The sequence below is a fragment of the Clarias gariepinus genome, chromosome 8, assembly GCF_024256425.1.
Source record: "Clarias gariepinus isolate MV-2021 ecotype Netherlands chromosome 8, CGAR_prim_01v2, whole genome shotgun sequence".
Taxonomy (NCBI): domain Eukaryota; kingdom Metazoa; phylum Chordata; class Actinopteri; order Siluriformes; family Clariidae; genus Clarias; species Clarias gariepinus.
In genome coordinates, this window is record NC_071107.1 from 9,107,837 (window position 1) to 9,127,754 (window position 19,918).

Consider the following 19,918-nt stretch of genomic DNA (forward strand, 5'->3'; position numbering starts at 1 on the left):
CACTAATGAAATAACATGATGGTGCAGTACGTCACAATGCTGCCCTGCAACTCTAGGGTTCCCATTTTGATCTTGAGCTTGAATTACTGTCTGGTATTTTGCATGGTTCTGGTTCTAGGTTATATGTTTTTCTCCCACAAAACCTGTCAGTAGTTGAATTGATGCCACATGTGGAACCAGTGTTCCCGGCACAGGCTATGGATCCATTATGACTCTACCAGAATGAAACAGTTACTAAAACAGTTAAGTGAATGAGCAAGAGGACATAATACTGTTAATGTGTGATCATTCATGTACACCAAGCATCAAATCAGAAGTTCATATCCATCCATCCATCTAGGAACCACTGTAGTCTAGGACCTATGGAAGCCGCTCACTCTCTCATTCATTCATCCTCTATACCACTTTATCCTGTATACAGGGTCACGGGGGTGGGGGGGCCTGGAGCCTATCCCAGGAGACATGGTCCAATCCACCGCATGCGGATTCACACATAACAGGCAATTTAGAAACGCCAATTAGCCTAATCTATATGTCCAATGTCTTTGGACCGTGGGAGAAAACCGGAGTACCCAGAGAAAAACCCACCATGCAAACTCCATGCACACTGACCCTGCGAGGGGAATCGAACGCGGACCCTGGTGGACAGCACTAACCACTAAGCCACTGTACTGCCTCTGGGAAGGCCAATTTATATAAAAGATAAATATCAGCTCTACTATTAACAACCATTTGAAATCTGAATGATCCACATGTTGTGTCGTTTTGACTGATATTGAAGAAATGTGAAATAAGCAAAAATGCACAAAATAATAATAAAATATTATTCACACTCTAGTACATATATGGGCTTTGATGATAATGATGATGACATGGCAGCATGATGACTTGGAGGCTAGCGCTGTCTTTCTGCACCTGGGGGTTCGAATCGCCACTCTGGTTAGTATACAGTACAGGAGTTTGCATGTTCTCTCTGTGCTTGGTAGGTCTCTTATGGGTACTTCCGTTTCCTCCCACAGTCCAAAAACATGAAGGTTGATTGATATTTCCAAATTGCCTGTAGTATATAGTTTGGTATGTGTAGAGTGCTTGTGTGCTCTGATGGATTCGTACTCCATCCAGCATGGACCAGCATGGAGCTTGCCACATAGGCTCCAGGCTGCCTGCATCCCTAAACAGCGTAATTGGTATAGACAATGAATAATGATGCATTTTGAAAAGTACTGGAGACAATTTTTAGGATCGATTTTGAACCAGGCCAATTTTTGATGCATTTTTGGCACAACAAGATGTGCTCATACAGCATTTAAATTCATGCCAGAATTGAAGTCTCAGTATAATGGATGGTTTGGAAGTCTTTCCATGGTTTCCCTACAGTACATTGTGTTTTTACTGGGAGGCCGTTTAAAGATTGAGGCCTTCCAGACTGATTAAATCAGGTGTTAATGACAAATTCAGCCTTTTTGAAAGCCTCACATTTTATATTCACATACTGTACAGCATGTCGCGGTATACTGAGTGTATGGTGTCATGATCATATACTGTTGGTGCATTTAAAGTAAAACATAGAAAAAGAAATCTTTTAAATACATACTTGTGCTCCAGATTCAAGAGTTTGATCGTAAAGCATATATTTTATTACAGCAGCCACATAATGAACATGGTTCTAGTAATATTTTTAATATTTGGCATTTGCAACCAGATTTGTTATAACAGGACAGGGACAAAACAAGCATATAAAAAAATATTATCAGTATGTTCTGCATAAGGTCTGATGTCACTACCGATGCAAGGTGTATTATCATAATTCTTAATGATGATTATGAGAGGGATACGACATTTAAAGCCCATGTCCAGTCCAGGATCAGTGTGTGTGGTGGCTCTTGATGCACTGACTCCAGCCTCAGTTCACTCTTTGCGAAAGTCCCCAACACTTTTGAATGACCTTTTCTTGACAATACTCTCCAGGCTGCGGTCATCCCTGCTGCTTGTGCACCTTTTTCTTCGACACTTTTCCCTTTCACATAACTTTCTATTAATATGCTTTGATACAGCACTTTGGGAAAATCCAAATTTTTTGCAATTACCTTTTGAGGCTTTCCCTACTTATGGAGGATGTCAATGATGGTTTCTGCACAACTGTCAGGTCAGCAGTCTTTCCCATGATTGTGCTTTCTACTGAACCAGACTGAGAGACCATTTAAAGGCTCAGGAGCCCTTTGCAGGTGTTATGGCTTAATTGACTGATTAGAGTGGGACACTTTGAGCCTAGAATATTGAATCTTTTCACAATATAAAAATTTTTCTGAGATTGTGGATTTGGGGTTTTCATGAGCTACAAACCTTAATTATCTTAATTATGACAAATCAAGGCTTGAACTATCTTGTCTTATGTAATGAGTCTATCTCATATATTAGTTTCACCTAATTTTCACAGTTGCAACTTTTGCACAATAATAAGATTAACTCTTAATAGGTCACTCATCACTCAAATAAATAAAAAAGTGTGCGCAAAAACATAAATGTAAAAAAAACCAAAATATACAAATTCCACAGAATTTAACAAGATAAAGAGCCTTTATTGTCATTGTAATGATACATGGAAATTTGCCAAAAAAGTGGTTCTTTATCCAATTAAAGGTTAACGAATATATCTTTAGAAAACAATTTTTTTTATTTATCTTCTCTACATAAAAGAATGCCTGCACTTAGCCATCTAACCTTAAAAGAGTTTTAGAAGTCATGGTATTAGTTGGCCAGCTGCTTAGCCGGGTTGCTTCAGCTTGTTGTTTTGCAGTAAATGGATTTATAACACATTTTGTGTATAATTATATAAATTCAGCAAGGTTAAGAAAAGTCATGTCTATAAGTAGAAATAGATTTAAAATCCCAAATGTGCGCTTGCTGCTCACCATCCGAGTCATATAAGGCTGATTGATTTTGCCAGCAGGCGAGCGCTGTCAGCTTAGTGTTGGCTGATTTAAAGGCAGCATTGCTTTTACGTATTAAAAACATCAAAATAAATAAATGCTCGTATTAAACAAATTAAATATCATATGGTTCTGCAGTATATGATGACATATGCTTTCTTTTCCCCTAATTTCCAAAGGGAATAACCTCAGGAAGGCCGAGCGGGTTGTATCGTATCCATGAACTCTCCGTCTCAGGAAAGTTCACGGACTGCTGAGTTATTGCTACTAAGCTGTCTACGTCTAAACATTTCGAAGAATCTTATCCGAAGCAACCCAGCGTTCAATGCATAGATGAAACACACTTACATGCCTGTAACAAAAGTTCATAAATCCTGTTGTATCCTTCAGACAAGTTAAGAATGTGTCTGATAGAATGTGTACAGACTATTTACTACCTAAGACTATAAGGAAAGGAAAATAGGGAGCCTGCCAAGCATCCGTTACTGCGCTGTTGTCTCTGCCTCCCTTTGTCTGGACATAATAAATAGTAAAGTTATTTAAACTCTCATAAATCCATTGGACACCGGCAGCTCAGGCTCTCAGAAGTGTGTTGTGTGCTGCAGCTTTCCTAAACATCGTAAAGCAGCCGGGTTAACATCCTGAGAGCACGGCTTCTGTCTGTGGGTTGAGCTTATGAGAGAAGAAATGTTATCAGCCCTCCAGAGAGAGAAATCGTACAGATTGTCATCTGATGTGCTGAAAGTCATCGCCTTGTGTTTACCGGCAGCTGTAATGCAAATCGTCGGCCTTGTAGTGTTGACATGCTTTAAGTTTTTTTGGAGCCACTGTATCAACAGTTAGTGTTTGTGTTTAACTACAGGATTGCTCGACAGTGTTATTCTCACGGAGCACAATGATATCTTGTCAGCTGTAACCGATCCATGATGCGGACAGGCTCAAAAAAAAAAAAAAAAAATGAAATAAATAAATGAATAAACACAACAAGTCCTGCAGTGCTGGTGGCTAAAATAGCCAGAACTGCCTCTCAGCATTGTCCAACCAGATGTGCCACACTTTCTCCTCTTCCAAGTCAACAGCCTCCTTAATATCCATCTGAAGTATGTCTGATTCGCATCCAACATCAATGTTAGCCTATTTGAAATATGTTATTCTGGTTAGCCCTTCCAAGAAACCTGATATTACAGAATAACACAGGGTTTGGAGCTGAGGCTGGAAAGAACTGGGCTGTCCGCGCGGCATGTTTGTAATAGTTCAAATCTTGATTCCTACTCTGCTTGGTCCGTGTGACTTGTGCCCACCAGGGCTAAAATTTGGGTTATTTTTATTCCATCCACCCCTATAATAACGCAGTAGGATGGCTAAATGTCCCAAGGCTGTTTTGAGAGCACTTCTCTCCGGGTTTGGCCAGCTGCGCGCCTCTGAGGGCTGAAAGTGGAGATAGGAAATAGAGAGTGTGTGAATTATGCCTAAGCTTCGGCTCTTGAGTTTTACCCGTGAAGACTAACACCAGGCAAATCTACAAAGGCTCTACACATAAACGCACACACACGGTTTAAAGTGGGCCTTTTTATATTGTCGACTACATACTGTATAAGGGAATGTCTATGAGAGAGAATTTGTGTGTGCGTGTGTGTATCGTGCACCCATTCCTGATGGAAGCGATCAGAGAAACATGGAGCGCAATGACATAGACCATTTGCTCCAGCAGCCCCTGCGAGACAATATTTGACTTGTCCTCTGCCTCTCTGTCTCTAAAAGCTGCTTATCCTGGGAGAACATAATTGATATTGTAAATAGAAAGTTGGAAGGACGCGCTGGATGTTCGGCATGTGCTGTTTACATAATGTACAATTATGTTTTGCCTGCGATTTCCTGGACGTTGTGCAGAGGCCTGGAAAAGGCATGAGGGGTCGAGGAGCAGCTGAACTTCCTCTAGCCAAACAGAGCCATGGACTTGGTGCTGCACACAGTCACACGCTTGAGTTTGCACAAACACAGAGCCTCTGTTTGTGCCATGCTCTCTGAGAGAGTGTGTGCGGTAGTTATTAACCCAATAATATTCCTTTATAGGCCAGTTGGAATTGCAAGCAATACATCTTTAGTACATTACATAACACATGTACTTCTCATTATGCACCGGACTCCGAGCGCCCTTGGACGGGATCGTCAATCATTGATGTACAGTACTGTATGGCCTTCTAAAAACGTTTGCAATACAAACTCCAATGTCAATCGGTTTTACACCTTCATTTATAAGAAATTTCCCGGTTTGACTTGAACACCCCTCATCTATGTACGATAAGCAACTGTAAACACTCCTCACTTTTTACACTCTTACCCATGTGTAAAGTGAAGCGTAATTAATACGTTCAATTTGTTTTTTGTTCATTTGGTCGTGTTTAGTCTCACACTCCTTAAATGAAACGTCAACAGATTGAATCTGCCTTAATATTATGAGTTTTGAAGATATACAAGATAATATTAAAAAATTGCACGTTACATTTGATTCAAACAGGCCACAAGATAATGGAATAAATTGCTGAGGATGTTGTGGGAAGAGGCAGCCCAAGGAAAACATCATTGCTAAGTTCTTGCAATCCTTGGTTCTAAATAAAGTCACAGAAATCACCGCGCGCCTGGCCGCTGGATTTAGCAGGACAGAACCGCGGCTAAATGCGCTGCTTTTTGAGATTTGTTTCTAGTTTCTAGTTTGAGGTTTAGATTCCAGCACTCCCAAACTGACCCGTTACTCACTTATTTTAAAAAGTGAATAATTTAGTTTTTTTCTGTATCGTAAATAATTATTATCCTGCATTCCTGGTGCCATGTTGATAGTAAACTGCCAGTTATTTTGATGTAATTTCTGTTGCATGCAAACTCCATGGGAGACCCCGAGGCCGGGAATCGAACACGGACCCTGGAGGTGCATGGCGTCTGTGCTAACCACTAACCCACCATGCCGCCTCTAGGAGACATTGTAACGAGATAATAAATGCTAATTACTTCTCCTGAGAGTGGTCATAATGTCATGGTTCACCATCATTTAAATACATTTCTGATTAATAAATAAATAAATATCTGGGCTTACTAACGGTAAATGAGCAAACAGTGCATTGGTTTAGGAGTGCATTACCCGAGGAGGCTCTGAATCATTAGTTATGAACACAGAGCTCACAATAAGGCGATGCCAAAAAAAAAAATAGGTCACTTACTACCATTCATGCACCAGGATGTGTTACAAAACACTAGTGCCTGAAGGAATGCGTGTGTCTTTGTGTGTTTTTTAGTAATGCCATGGTTTCAGGGCAACTAGGGGACTCCAGCCTTTTATAGCAATTATACAGTATATGAGTTTTATATCTGTACTCTTAAGTTTCAGAACTTGAGAACAAGTATGAAAATTACAACAAATGAAATCTAACTGCAATTTTAACAAAGCGCCAACACACGCTGCCATGTGCTCCTGTTCATACTCTGGGGCAATGCAGCATAGCCAATTCACTTTGCCATGTATTTTTACTTTATTTTTCTTTGGAAGTGGGAGGAAACTGGAGAAACTGGTACATAAAAAATAAAAAAAATCCACATAGAAGTGAACCATGGCTCAGGATCAAATCCCTAGAGCTCTGAGGTGGCAAAGCTACAGTGCCTGCTGCACCAATTTCCTACCCGGTATTATACATAAATAAATGACTGTGCTAAATAATTAACATGGTAAATATCTGCTTCAAGGGGTATAAAGTTATTGAATTGCATTTCTGCATTTATAGGGTGATCTGAAAAGGATTGAGAATCTGTCTCTCTCTATAAAGGATTTCACTTCTGGCAGACAATATTCAGACAAAATGATATAGAATGTGAGGGCAAGCGTGCAAAATCATGGGCAAAAAGTCGGACAGCAGAAAGCCCATAAGAGTAGATAACTGCCATTTACATTACAGTTGTGTAGTGTTACAATTTGACTCCCAGCAATTTCTTTCCAGGAGTTCCTTTTCCCTAAAGAGTCCTTTAACATTGGCGTCGGGACTGTCAAAAGCACATTCGAGGAGAATAGTGCATGCTGCTTTTTCTTCTGTACGATTTTTTTTTTTTTTTGTTATTTATCCTCTCCGGGGTGGTCGGGAGTAGAGGTGAAATACCCCGAACAGATTTGCCCTTGTTCACTCCCATGTTGCTAATAGACCACATGTGGAACTGGTCTGTGTATTTGCTCTATCGACGGTTTACAAATGTGCTTTGTAAGAGTTGCCTCGTGGGAACTTATAATCTTTATTCAGCTCCATACTCACAGTGCATGGGTAGCTGCTTCCCTAGAGCCATGCCCGACCTTGGGAGAGGTAGAAAGAAGATGAAAGAGCCAGCTCTGGTGTCAGTGTGTAGGGTAGAGATGACATTCTTGTTCACATAGTGCATGTAAAGCAGGCTCTCTTTCCTTCACACACACACACACACACACACACACACTGAAACACACATACAGTACGTGCATACTGCCATGCATGCGAGCATGCCTGAGTGAGCAGCACATCAGGTGACAGGATGATATAATGTTCTCACCTCTGTGATTAATATTTTTGCAGATGTGAAATCTGAAAATGCAATTGTTCACCATGCTACTGAAATAATGAGCACAAGGTTGAGAGACTATCATGACATTATTCATACTTGAAAGACAATCTTTCTGTCTGTCCTTCGGTTTTTCCGTCTATCATTGTCTCTATATCTCAGCAAGTAACAGCCTCAGGTCTAACAAGAAGACCTTCTGAACGTCAGTCTATTTGTCTCTCTTTCTGTCGATTTTTTTTTTTTTTTTAGTATTTCGGGCAGCAGCGTACTATCGAAAGTAGGGATTCTGTTTGCTGTCAGTATTTATGGCAATGCAGATTTTACTATGCAGATTTAAAGGCCGTTTTCCTGTCAGTAATAACTTGTTACTATTTTTTAATACAGTACAAATTAATCACATGCCCCTTATGACTTTCCATAAGTGCACCGTGGTTACCCGGCAGTTTGTGATAATGGCACGTTTAAAGCAGATAATAAGATGACTGAGGAAACATTACCAGGTGTGCTGAATGTCAAGTTTCATTATAAAATGCTTTTAGATGGATGTTTGAATAAAACCAAAGTTATGTGCTCGAGCTTCTTTTCAAGGGGAACTACTTTTACAAGAATAAATTAGAGGAAGTAGTGGCTCAGGTGGCTCTAGGTTGTTGATTTTTGGATCTGGGTTCGAACCTTGCTGTCGGTGGGTTGCCACACCCCACACAACCCAGCCACTGCATGCAGTGCTGGTCTCATTTGCAAAATTTACACTTGATGACTAAGGTGACTTGATGAAAGTTACCCTCAGGTCAGGTGGCAGAGCCTCATACAGTTCTGCTAAAGCAAATCCTGAGCAGAGGAATCAGGAAGTCTAAATCGAACTACAAACGGAAGCTTAAGGACCACTCCATCAATGACCAACAGCAGGTGTGGGTCATCCAGCATATCATCAATCACAAGATCAGCACGAGTGTTAAAGGTGACACCTTATAGAGGAACTTAATTGTTTCTTTGCTTGTTATGAGGTGACAGCACTGGAGACAGTCACAACACCTCCCTCGCCATCCTAGAGGTACACCATCATGATGTGAGACGTGCTCCTGAGCAGTGAATCTGAGGAAAGCTGCTGGCACTGATGATGTGACAGGAACGATGCTGAAGAAATGTGCATATCTGCTCTCAAAGACTTCCTGACTATCCCACATTGCCTGAAGTCATCATAATCCTTCCTCTGCTGAAAAAAATGTCATCAGTGGCCTTTGATTATGAAATGTTTGGAGAGTTCCTGAAGCACATGGAGGCCAGTCTTCCACCCACCCACCTTTGACCCACACTGGAGTTTAACCCACAGAGTTAAGAGTTTGATTGAAGATGCCATTGCACTTCACATCACATGAAACCTACCTTGAACATCAGTGGAGCTAGTGTGAGAAGGTTTTTTTTTTTTTTTTAAATAAACTTTAGCTCTGCCTTTAACATTGTTCTTCCGGGCAGACTGGTCACCAAACTTACCCAGCCTAGGACTGTCCCCACCCACCTACCACTGGATCAAGGAATGTGATGCAAATTATTCCCAAGCTGTCAGATCAGGCTTCGAACTCTACTCCATCTTTAAACTAAGCACCACAACAGAGCTTCTCACCTTCTGCATTCATGATTATGCTCCCATCCATCCCACCAATACAATCATAAAATGAAATCCTTAAAAATAAAGGAACCCCCCCTCACCCTCCCAATAGACTGCTGGAAATACTGTATAATACAGACCCTGTTGCATTGTTGTCATTGTTTCTGGGTGCACATATCCGTGATGATCTCTTCCAGACCACCAACAACACAGTAGTAGTTAAAAACCCACAGCACTGACTGCTTCCTGGGGAGCCTACAGTACAGAAGTAACTGGTTTCCTACTAACATTGCTCAATCGAGTGCATGCTGACATACTGTATTACTGCATGGTACAGCTGCTTGGCAGCAGATAGGAGAGCTCTTCAAACGGTCATTAAAACTTCATTAGCTGCTCACCACCTTTGTTGAAAGACTTATTCAGCTCTTGCTCTTGGTAGAGAAACTAAAAGAGTGGAAGGCATCCCACGCTGGATATCATCTGTTTAACCTTATGCAGTCAATCAGATCATGGACTTAAGAACAGCTTTAAAACCAGAGCCATATGAGAACTGAACATTAGCAAACACTGACAATGACTTACCATGTCTACTATACACTTACACAAATACAGGCACTTTTACAGACAAAGATGCACTGCAATTATACAGTATAGGACAACTGCAAATCAGAGAACATGCACATGCAATATTATACTGTAGCTTCTTTTTTATAAATATATTTATTGGATAGTATTGTCTCAACACAATGTTTAACATTTTGTTTTTTATTACTTATGTGTTATTAAACTTATGAATTATTAGGAAGGCAGCACAGTGGCTTTGTGGTTAGCACTGTCACTTTGCACCTACAAGGTCTGGGTTCGAATCCCGTCCGGGTTCGTTTCCCACCTCGGTGTGCATGGAGTTTGCATGTCCTCCCCATGCTTGATGGGTTTCCTCCAGGTACTCCAGTTTCCTCTCACAGTTTCAAAGACATGCAGATTAGGCTAATTGGCATTCTCGAATAGTGTGTGAATGAGTGTGTGAGTGTGTGTATGTGTGTGTTCCCTGCGATGGATTAGGACTCTGTCCAGGGTGTACCCTTTCTTGTGCCCTGAGTCTCCATTTGAATAAGCTCCAGCTAAGATGATATAACTACGGTGGCCCTGAAGTGCAAAACAAATTAACAAATCTGAAACAAAAAAACAAAAACAAAAAAACAAAACCCAAAACAAAATAACAAATTCAAAACCAAATTAACAAATCCGAAAACAAAAAAACAAAAACAAAAAAACAAAACCCAAAACAAAATAACAAATTCAAAACCAAATTAACAAATCCGAAAACAAAATGACAAAAACAAAACAACAAAACCCAAACAAAATAACAAAACCAAAAACAAAACAACAAAACCCAAAACAAAATAGCAAATTAGTTTTGGCAAAATTGTTTTTGTCATTTGGTTTTGAATTTGTTATTTTGTTTTGGTTTTTTTTTTTTTCGGATTTGTTAATTTGGTTTTGAATTTGTTATTTTGTTTTGGGTTTTGTTTTTTTGTTTCAGATTTGTTAATTTGTTTTGCACTTCAGGGCCACCGCATGTAACAGACAAAGTTGTATCTGCATACAAGCATGGCGGAGATGAACTACAACTCCCATCCATCATGTTTACCTCTACAAAGTCGTGTGCGTATATAATTGCTTTACCATGTATGACTTTGATTTGTTATTCTGGTTTCCATTTTTCTGCTTGCTGAATTGTGACTTCCTGTTTTTTATTTATTTATTTATTTATTTATTTATTTTTTACTACGGCTACGATTTGCCCATGTTTAATTTGCTATTTAGTATGGTTCAATAAATCTTGTCTTTCTTACCTGGACTTTTTGTGACACACTGTAAGGCATCATCAGAACTGTTACTCGATAGCTGGATTTTTATTTTGTGCTCATGCAGACAGATGTGTGTGTAGAGTAGACTTTTAACCTGATCTACTTTTGCAACACTTAAAACTCAGTAGCAAACCTCGTGTGCTGACCTTTAAACAGGACACCGTGGACTATGGCTGGACAATATGATTACATATTGTAATACTGATTTTGTAAAAAATCTATGGTAAAGTACACGTTAATTCAGTGGTAGAAGTGGTTGACTTAGTGATTAAGACTTTGCTCAATCTCACATCTGGGTTAAAACACGTCATGAGTTTGTTTCGAACAATGGATATGATTTTAGCAAACGTACTGTATGCTTGGGATTTTGCCCTGGAAGACGGTAAGCAGTTGGTTGGCTGTATTTGTTGTGGTCCAGAGGAAGGAAGAAAGCCACATGCTTCACTTTAGTGGTTTTATCATCTATTTCTACTGCTGCTATAAAATCCCCACGCTTTTAGTGCTGACGGATTTCAGCGACCGCCATACATGTGTGCATAGTCAGAAAAGTGGAAGAATTCTGAGCTGCTCATTCTCATTCAAGTCGCATGACTGCTTATTGAAAAAGTATCCAATATACGACCAAATACGAAAGTGACCCAGATCTGATCTGATTAAAAAATCTGATTTATGCATTCAGACAGCCATCAAAAAATCAGGTTTGTGTCACATTAGGGAAAAAAAGACAGAATTGAGTTATTTTACTCTGGTAATATGTATACTGATACTGTAAGCCATAACATTATGATCACCTGCGTAATATTGAGTAGGTCTTTCATATTTCCACAGTAAGAGTGATGCATTAACCTCATCTACACTAGCGCTTCTATTGGATTGGATTCTATTGGAAGAGCTACTTTAGCTCAAATCGAGGAAATAGAAAGGTTTCAGACAGTGTTGGCTACGTTACTTTTTAAAATAACTAATTACATTACAAAATCAGTCATTAAAAGGTAATCAGTTATATTATAGCATTACCTTCTGATAAAAGTAACTAGTAAAAGTACTTTTCCATAGCAGAAAATGAAAACTTCTTTGTGATTCCTCATGCATGTTGTTTTAGTCCAGACCTTTATAATTATTCTACCATCATCACTTAGCGAAGTTTGGCCCATAATCTGTTAACTACTAATACCCCTATCTCACCTACGCGGTTTTGTGTAAGTACGGTTCATCATAATTTATTGCGAGTTTTGGGCGCTGTGATTACGTTTCCATCGTTCTGCACGTCGTTTTTCGCGGAAGCTCGCGGACCTTGCAGAACTTCACTGAACGTCAGGCGGTCACTTGTGGCAGTGCCTAACACTGCTTTTCACCGCATATCAAACCGTTTAGATTAGATAGGGGTATAACAGCAGGAATAACATAGGGTGGGTTATCGGGGATGGGGCTTGTAGGACGGCTTTCACACACACTAACGGAATGCTCGCTGTCTCTACTCTTAACGTGTTACTTTGAAACGCGTTACACCCAACATTGGTTTCAGAACACAATAGTCATTACTGTTTTGGTAACAAATGAGGGGACCTACAGTACTCAATATTATAGGTGGGTGGTCATAATGTTATGGCTGAGTTGCTTACTGTACACTTTCGCTAAACTGCCTTAACAATGAGAATGAAAAACATGACAAATAAAGTCTCAATACAAAACACTTGACACTTGATAGGACGCATTCAAAGATACACCATAGACCACATCTAGAGAGTGTTTTGTTAACGCGGAAAAGTTGGTCAAAAACAGTGATTTAGTCTGTTATTTTCTCAGAGGGTGAAAATACCGACCAATTCATATGGAAGTAAAATCACAGAGTACTGTAGCACCTATAAGTGTGCAATTACCTGGTCCAAATGTAAATTTTATACCACTGGAAAAGGGCTAAAAGTGTATATTTAGGGCTAAATCAAGGCAGAAGTGATTGGCCAAAAGAAAACTACTGCTGCGTCTATAGTCAGTCGATTGGCTGACCACTGTGACATACAATTTATTCAGTGAAACTTGTTACAGGTTTCAACAATATGGGAGTCGAAGCAAATGCATCAGTGTAACTACAGTACATTTCACTTACAGTATTAAGGTGGGTGCTACTGTCAGGGCAGACAGCTTGTAAAAGATGCAGGAATTTTATCAGCAGAGGAACAGAAACATTTTGATTATTTATATATTGCAAAACTTTACTTGTTAACATTTATTTGTTATATTCGAATTATTTTAAACAATAAAAATGCTAACAATGTTTCAATAAATTAAAATATATATTTTTTATTTAAAAGAGTCTAAGTCTAAGACTCTATTTAGTAGAGGGATGCTTTTGTGCAAGCTGAGGTGTCTTACATTGCATTACCATAAATAGCAATAAATACTCCCATATGCAGTGCCCTAGACATTTATAGCCCAAATCCATATAAATAACTCTTCTAGTGGTGAAAATGGTAGTCTAAGGGATTTATCACACGGTGTGGGTGAAAAAATGACATGGTCATGTTTTATTTATGAATTTGCACGATTTCGCTGACGCTCGTTTTCTTTTTCCCTCCAGGATCCTCAGCAATAACAAAATCTCAATGGTGAAAAACGGCTCTTTCTTCGGCTTACACTCTCTGGAGCGACTGTGAGTACATTTAACCTTTCCATGAGCATTGATAGCAAGCTACAAAGGATTTTTATCACAGAAGATCTGACACACCCTCTTTAGCGTACTGCTTGTTGATCGCTCAAATGAGTCCCATGTTTAGGAGGTGATTGGATCCGATATCTGACTTATTATTATTTTTTTAATTCAGCGGGTTTAGCTCCATGTCTGTCCCAGTCGCAAGATTAAACTGTCTGTGTTAAAGTGCAATGCACTTTGTACTGATGACACCAAAACAATGCACATTTAATCTGTGTGTCAAACTAAAGGATTGTGTCCCCTGCATCACTGGCCATGTAATGTTTTCTGCCGGACCATGGATGCATTTTTCACAAAAGATCATGTAATGAGCAGCTAACACACCAGGAGCATGTTTGGTCCTATTGATTACTCCCCCTACCTTGATTTTAATTAAACTCCATCACCCAGACGACCACCCCGACATTCTAAAGGGCCTTTCACAGCATCTATTCATGTTTTTACTGACAGGCCACTTTAGTGCAGATTGCCACCAACTGTGCAACCTAACGGAGATAATGAGAATAGCACATGCAAAGGGCATCGTCTGATATTTTGCTCTGGTTTGAATGCCAAACACAAACATGAAGAAATGTGAGAGACTAGCAGGATTCCAGTAAGAGAGTGGTGCAGAGCGATGCGTAATGTGAGATAGCACGTCAACGCTTCATATTTAGTCAAACACTCAGCTCCATTATTTTTCACACTTACAGTACAGAAATCTTCGACTTATTTATAGCTAGTGTAGTTTCAGCCAAGCAGGAACCATTTCAAGCAGCAAAATACTTCTGATTTTGGCGAAGAATTACTGCAAAGGGCCCTAGCCTGAGAAACTGGAAGTCGAGGATCTCAGTTACGATCTACTTATTCTGCACTTTACTACTACCAAAATATCTGCAGTAAGTTCTAATAGCACTAGCATTCTGTACTATGACAATAACTACAGGTGGAAAGGATGGAAAGGATTTTATTTTAAAACACTACATATACAGTATAATAACTGGTATTCTTTCAAGAGTTAGACATATTTTTTGTGTTTCTAAAAGAATTATTCTTGTTAGGTAAGCACTAAGCATTAAAATGAAGGTCTCACTTGTCCTCTCAAAGGAGGTGCATTATTATTCATTCATTCATTCATGCATTCATTCATCATCTATACCACTTAATCCTGCACCTATCACATGAGGGTACAAGAAGAAGTACATCCTGTACAGGGTGACATGCAGGGTACACACACCCCACAAGCAATTTTGGGAATAGCAATTAACCTTATCTGCATGTCTTTGTACATTGAACCCTCTACCCGGGAGGTGCAAGGCCACAGTGATGCGCTGGATGAGATATGGCCAGTTCGTAGCTTGCTTACGAGTCAGGTTGAATAAGGAAACAGAGAACCCTTAGACTTACTGTACTTTGCACCAGGATTTCTCTGCCACCCCTTAAAACAACTTTAAAAGCAGCACGGATTTATGGCAAAAAAATTGATGTTTTTCTGTAACAACCTGAGTAACCAGCTGGATAAGTGTTCATAAGAGTGCTTTAAAACCATGTTTAGGATAAAACTTTCTTAATTTGATGATGGGTCAAATATTTCATGTTATAAAACACATTTACGCAACAAGCAAGAACATAGTTAATTATAGATTATAACGCTCATTCTTTCATAATATTTCTGCTGTTCAGTCAGTGTTTGTCTGCTACTGAATAAGGCCTCATTAGGTGTTAGTTTTTTTTTTACTTTCCTGTCTGTGTCACATCTGGGATGTGTGTAATTACCATGGTCAATACTTTTTTCATGTTTCTCTGTACTGAGAAAAGAACAAAAAATATTGGTAATGTATAGACACTATAGACAATAAAACCCACTAGATTTCAATTATAGATGTATTTTAAATAATGCGTTTTTTTCTGCTGAACATGTCCACGATGATTTTCCTGAAATTAAATAAATGGGGAAAAAAGATTGTATAGCAGATCCTTGTACACCTTAACTGTCTATTAGTGTTGATGTTCAGTTTATATAGATGTAAAAGACACATTAATGTTGTAAGCTCGAACATGGCATGAACGTTTATAAACTCTTTATCCCTTAAAAACTGCTTTAAAGACCCCGAACACAATATGTATCTCTAGACTAAAACAGTACAATATATAAAATCTGAAATTGGCATAATGCTCTTATGTCCCTATCACACCGAGCCACACTCCCACTATTCTGCAAAAAATTAGGTAAACACATTAAGAACTTGTATTTTAGGAATCTAGTCATGCTATTAAAAAAAGCCTGGTGAGGATGTGATCGAACCAAAATGCAGGAAAGCCATGTTGTAGAAGTAGTTCCTATTAAGTTTTTGTAGTGCTTACTCAGTTTATGCAGCACGTCTTTATTAGTATAAATACTGGATATAATTCCTTACACCATCACTTATAATAATAATTGATAATATGATAATAATTAGTACTTTATTAACCCCCTAATGCACATCCTTGTTAGGAAGCTGTGGTTAAAGCACAGGGTCAGCCTGGATACAGCACCCCTGGAGCAGATAGGGTTAAGGGCTTTGCTCAAGGACTCGACCGTGCAGGCTTTGTGGTGCTGAGGCTCAAACCTCCAACCTTTCGATCAGAAATGTAGTAAGCTACAGTACAGCTATAACCTTTTGAACCACCATTGCCCCCAAAACTGCTGCTTCGTGACCCACCGGATGGTGCAATGACAACATAGTAAATGCATGATAAGCGCCTGGTAAGAGCAGGATGTGATCTGATCAGACATAGTAATAACTCAGTTTGATCTCGTTACACCTGGTGAGCACTTAATCAGGATAGGAATGATTAAAAACAACATAATAGACACACCGAGAACCTGACAGGGACATGGCAAGGAAGCTGGCCACATTATGTAGTTAAAAATTTTTTTTATAGCATCCCCTATTCATACAGTGTGTAGTGAGTTCTCTAAACACTGTACTATCACACCTTTTATAATCAAACCTTTGATATGTATCCAGATTAGAGTCCATTTAAAATATTGAACATGGACTTCCTGCCCCGGGCCATGATGATGATGATGATACTTTATGTCCCAGCTGCCAGAGTTTTCACTGAACCAGCACTGGGTACTTGTCGTACGGATGCTGCTACTGCTATCTCCTGCGGCATCTGTCAATGAGGGATGTATCCCTGTGAATAAGACATACTGTTTTGTGTATAAATATGAACGATATTGCATCAGGGTGCTTTGTGGTATTTAAGGATTAACACATAATTCAAATGTACTATACATACAAAGGTTTAATGATTTTCTTAAACGACACTACTACTACTACTACTAATAATAATAAATGACTTTCTTAAGCCTATACAACTGTTTATCTATGTACTACATTCTTTCTCTTACGGTTCTCAAGTCGATTTCCTAATCTAATAAAGTACCAATTTTTGAGTTTCCCATGACCTCTATACATTTTTTTTCATTTAATCACGCTCAAAATGCTTTCTAGCTTTCTAAATGCAGTGCCCATTAACTAACAGATAGTAAATGTAATTAAAGAGAACCATATTCATAAAGAACTTACTCTACTACTTTACGAATAGACTAATATGCAATATAATAAAAGTTTATAAAGCATATCCACTTATGATTCACTTTATTAGTAATATCTGGACTGTATACAGTATATGCATCCATCAATCATGCCTTCATCAATCATGTAATGGCAGCAAAGTTTAAATACAGATAGTTTTCCTGTCTGTTTGAACCAATCTGTCAATTTCTCACTGAGCTCTAAAAGGAAAACTCCAGCACATCTGGCATCAACAACTTAACAACAGTTAAACGCACTGGGTGCACACTTTCCCCATGCTTGATATCAACTTTAACTGAAGCGCTTGACATATAGCTGTTTGATTATATGCATTATGTAGGTGTACAGGTTCCTAATAAAGCATCTCGTGAATGTAAACCTCGGCAGTCATAAAGCAAACAGTTTAATAAACGACTCTTCTGTTAATATCTTATCTGGGTAGTATCTGTAATAGTAAAAGTAATGCTTTACCAGTTATTTAGTACTTAATTACTTGTGGATAATTATTGTCTTATTAATAGCATGCTGAATGCCTTATTTCGAAGCACTCGACCTTAAAGACTCTCTTGATGAAGTAGATAAAATGTTTTATCTTTAGAAAAAAAAAGTCACAGCCTGCTGCTGTCTCTAATTGCTTGTGAAGGAAACAGTTGCATGTAAGGACAAATGGGTTGCAGCTTTGAGCTTTCGCAGTTTGGCCTGTGACCGAGACACAGCTGAGAGGTCTCCACTGGGATTTGGTTTCGGCTCGCAGTCTGATAAAGGGGATGTTTACCAAGCATACATCTAGAGACGCGAACATACTGTAGAACGCTACCAGTCTGGAGGTCAAAGGCAGAGCTGTGGTGGTGAGACTAGTGTCTGAATGTTTAATGTCCAGGTCTCTGCTAAGCTGAGTTTCCACATAACACTAATGTACATTGTTTATTTTTTGGGTAAATCTAAATCAGCGATATTATAATTCTTTGTCTTGTTTTTGGCATTTTGAGAAGAAATTCCATTCTGTGTTTATGCATACATTATAATGCATTATAATCATGCTATGAAGCTCTTATAGACATATGAACAGTTGGACAGCAGAATAAAAAAACATTTTTGCACTATTGAGCAAAGTTTCAGGAAAGAAGAAGTATTGCAAACTAATAGAAAACATTCTGTGCATGGTTTTTATTCACAATAGTGTTATAAAGCACAAATACCTAAAAAAAAAAAAAGTAAAAATTGTTTGAGTTATATAAGTGTGAATTTTGCGTGATTTTTCAAAAAGCTATAACTTTACCTCCTACAGTTTTGTCACAACCGATAAATCAGCCTTCAGTTGTTCTTGGGACCGGACTACGGCTACTCTGCCTCTGCGCACCGTTCGTCCTCTGCAGCTGATCAAAAATGCAGCTGCCCGACTTGTTTTCAACCTTCCTAAATTCTCCCACACCACATCTCTCCACTGGCATCCTTGAAGCTGCCCGCATTCAATTTAAAACACTGATGCTTGCCTACAAAGCTAAAAATGGCCCAGCACCCACTTACCTCAAAAGTCTAATCACACCACGCACTGCCCCACGTTCGCTCCGATCCTCCAGCACTGCTCAGCTGGCTCCACCATCTCTCAGGGATAAAGGAGGACATGAATCTAGACTGTTTTCTATTATAGTTCCTAGGTGGTGGAATAAAGGTCCACTAGATGTCGTACAGCCAGTGATCAAGTGACGACTAAAGAACTACGGTATCTGTTTTAGGTAGTTGGTTTCTCTCTGGGTTAAAGCTTCCAAAATAAGGTCATACAGTGGTTTCCATATAAAATCTTTTTTAATAGGCAACCTTGTGTCAAATAATAATAATTTGAAAAAATGCATGCAAGACTGAAAATGCAATTATTGCATTTTGCTGAGAAGCTGTTCATTTATCTCTTGATTTTCCTTGTAGAGTTCAGAGTCCGTGGCATAATTATAGATGCCTGATTAGGTGTATTCATGCTAAAAGAGCCACAGTAAAGGTCTGAAAAAAATAACATTGTTGAACGTTGTTTAATTAAGTCTGGGTTGCATGGTGGTGTAGTGGTTAGCACTGTCGCCTTGCACCTCCAGGGTCCAGCTTCGATTCCTGGACAGGCTCGATTCCCGTCTCTGTGTGCCTGGATGGTCTCCTTGTGCTTGGTGGGTTTCACCTGGGTACTCTAATATCCTCCCACAGCCAGAAGACATGTAGGTTAGGCTAATTGCCGTTCCCAAACTTGCCGTAGTGTGTGTATGTGAGTGCCCTACGATAGATTGGCATCGTGTCCAGGGTGTACCCTGCCTTGTGCCTTAAGTCTCCTGAGATATGCTTCAGGTCCCCCACGACTCTGAATACAGGATAAAGCGGTATAGACAATGAGTGTATATGATACTGTATAACAGATTAATATCACCCCAAAATTACTCCTTTCTACATCCCACATTTGTGAGGACCAGATTTCAGCATTCGGTATCTAGAAACCTAGTAGTTCAACTAGTGACCGTGGAGGCCAATGGTGACCACTGTATTTATTCCCATTTGTACGGCCGTAGTAGGACCTCCGGTCAACACATATATTCGTAAACTGCAGGCAATTTGGAAATGCATGTTTTGTGAGGGAAAACTCACTCCATTCCTGATGCGAACCCAGGACCTGGAGGGGCAAGGCTACC

The 19,918-nt window shown here is 39.3% G+C and overlaps 1 protein-coding gene across 1 annotated transcript in view; it reads left to right on the plus strand.

Moving 5' to 3' along the window:
* LOC128529092 (adhesion G protein-coupled receptor A1) overlaps nt 1–19,918 on the plus strand; it is a 225,257-nt gene that overhangs the window by 11,755 nt on the left and 193,584 nt on the right. Inside the window, exon 2 of the mRNA XM_053502426.1 lies at nt 13,555–13,626. Within this exon, the coding sequence (XP_053358401.1) occupies nt 13,555–13,626 (72 nt within the window). The remainder of the gene's footprint in view (nt 1–13,554; nt 13,627–19,918) is intronic.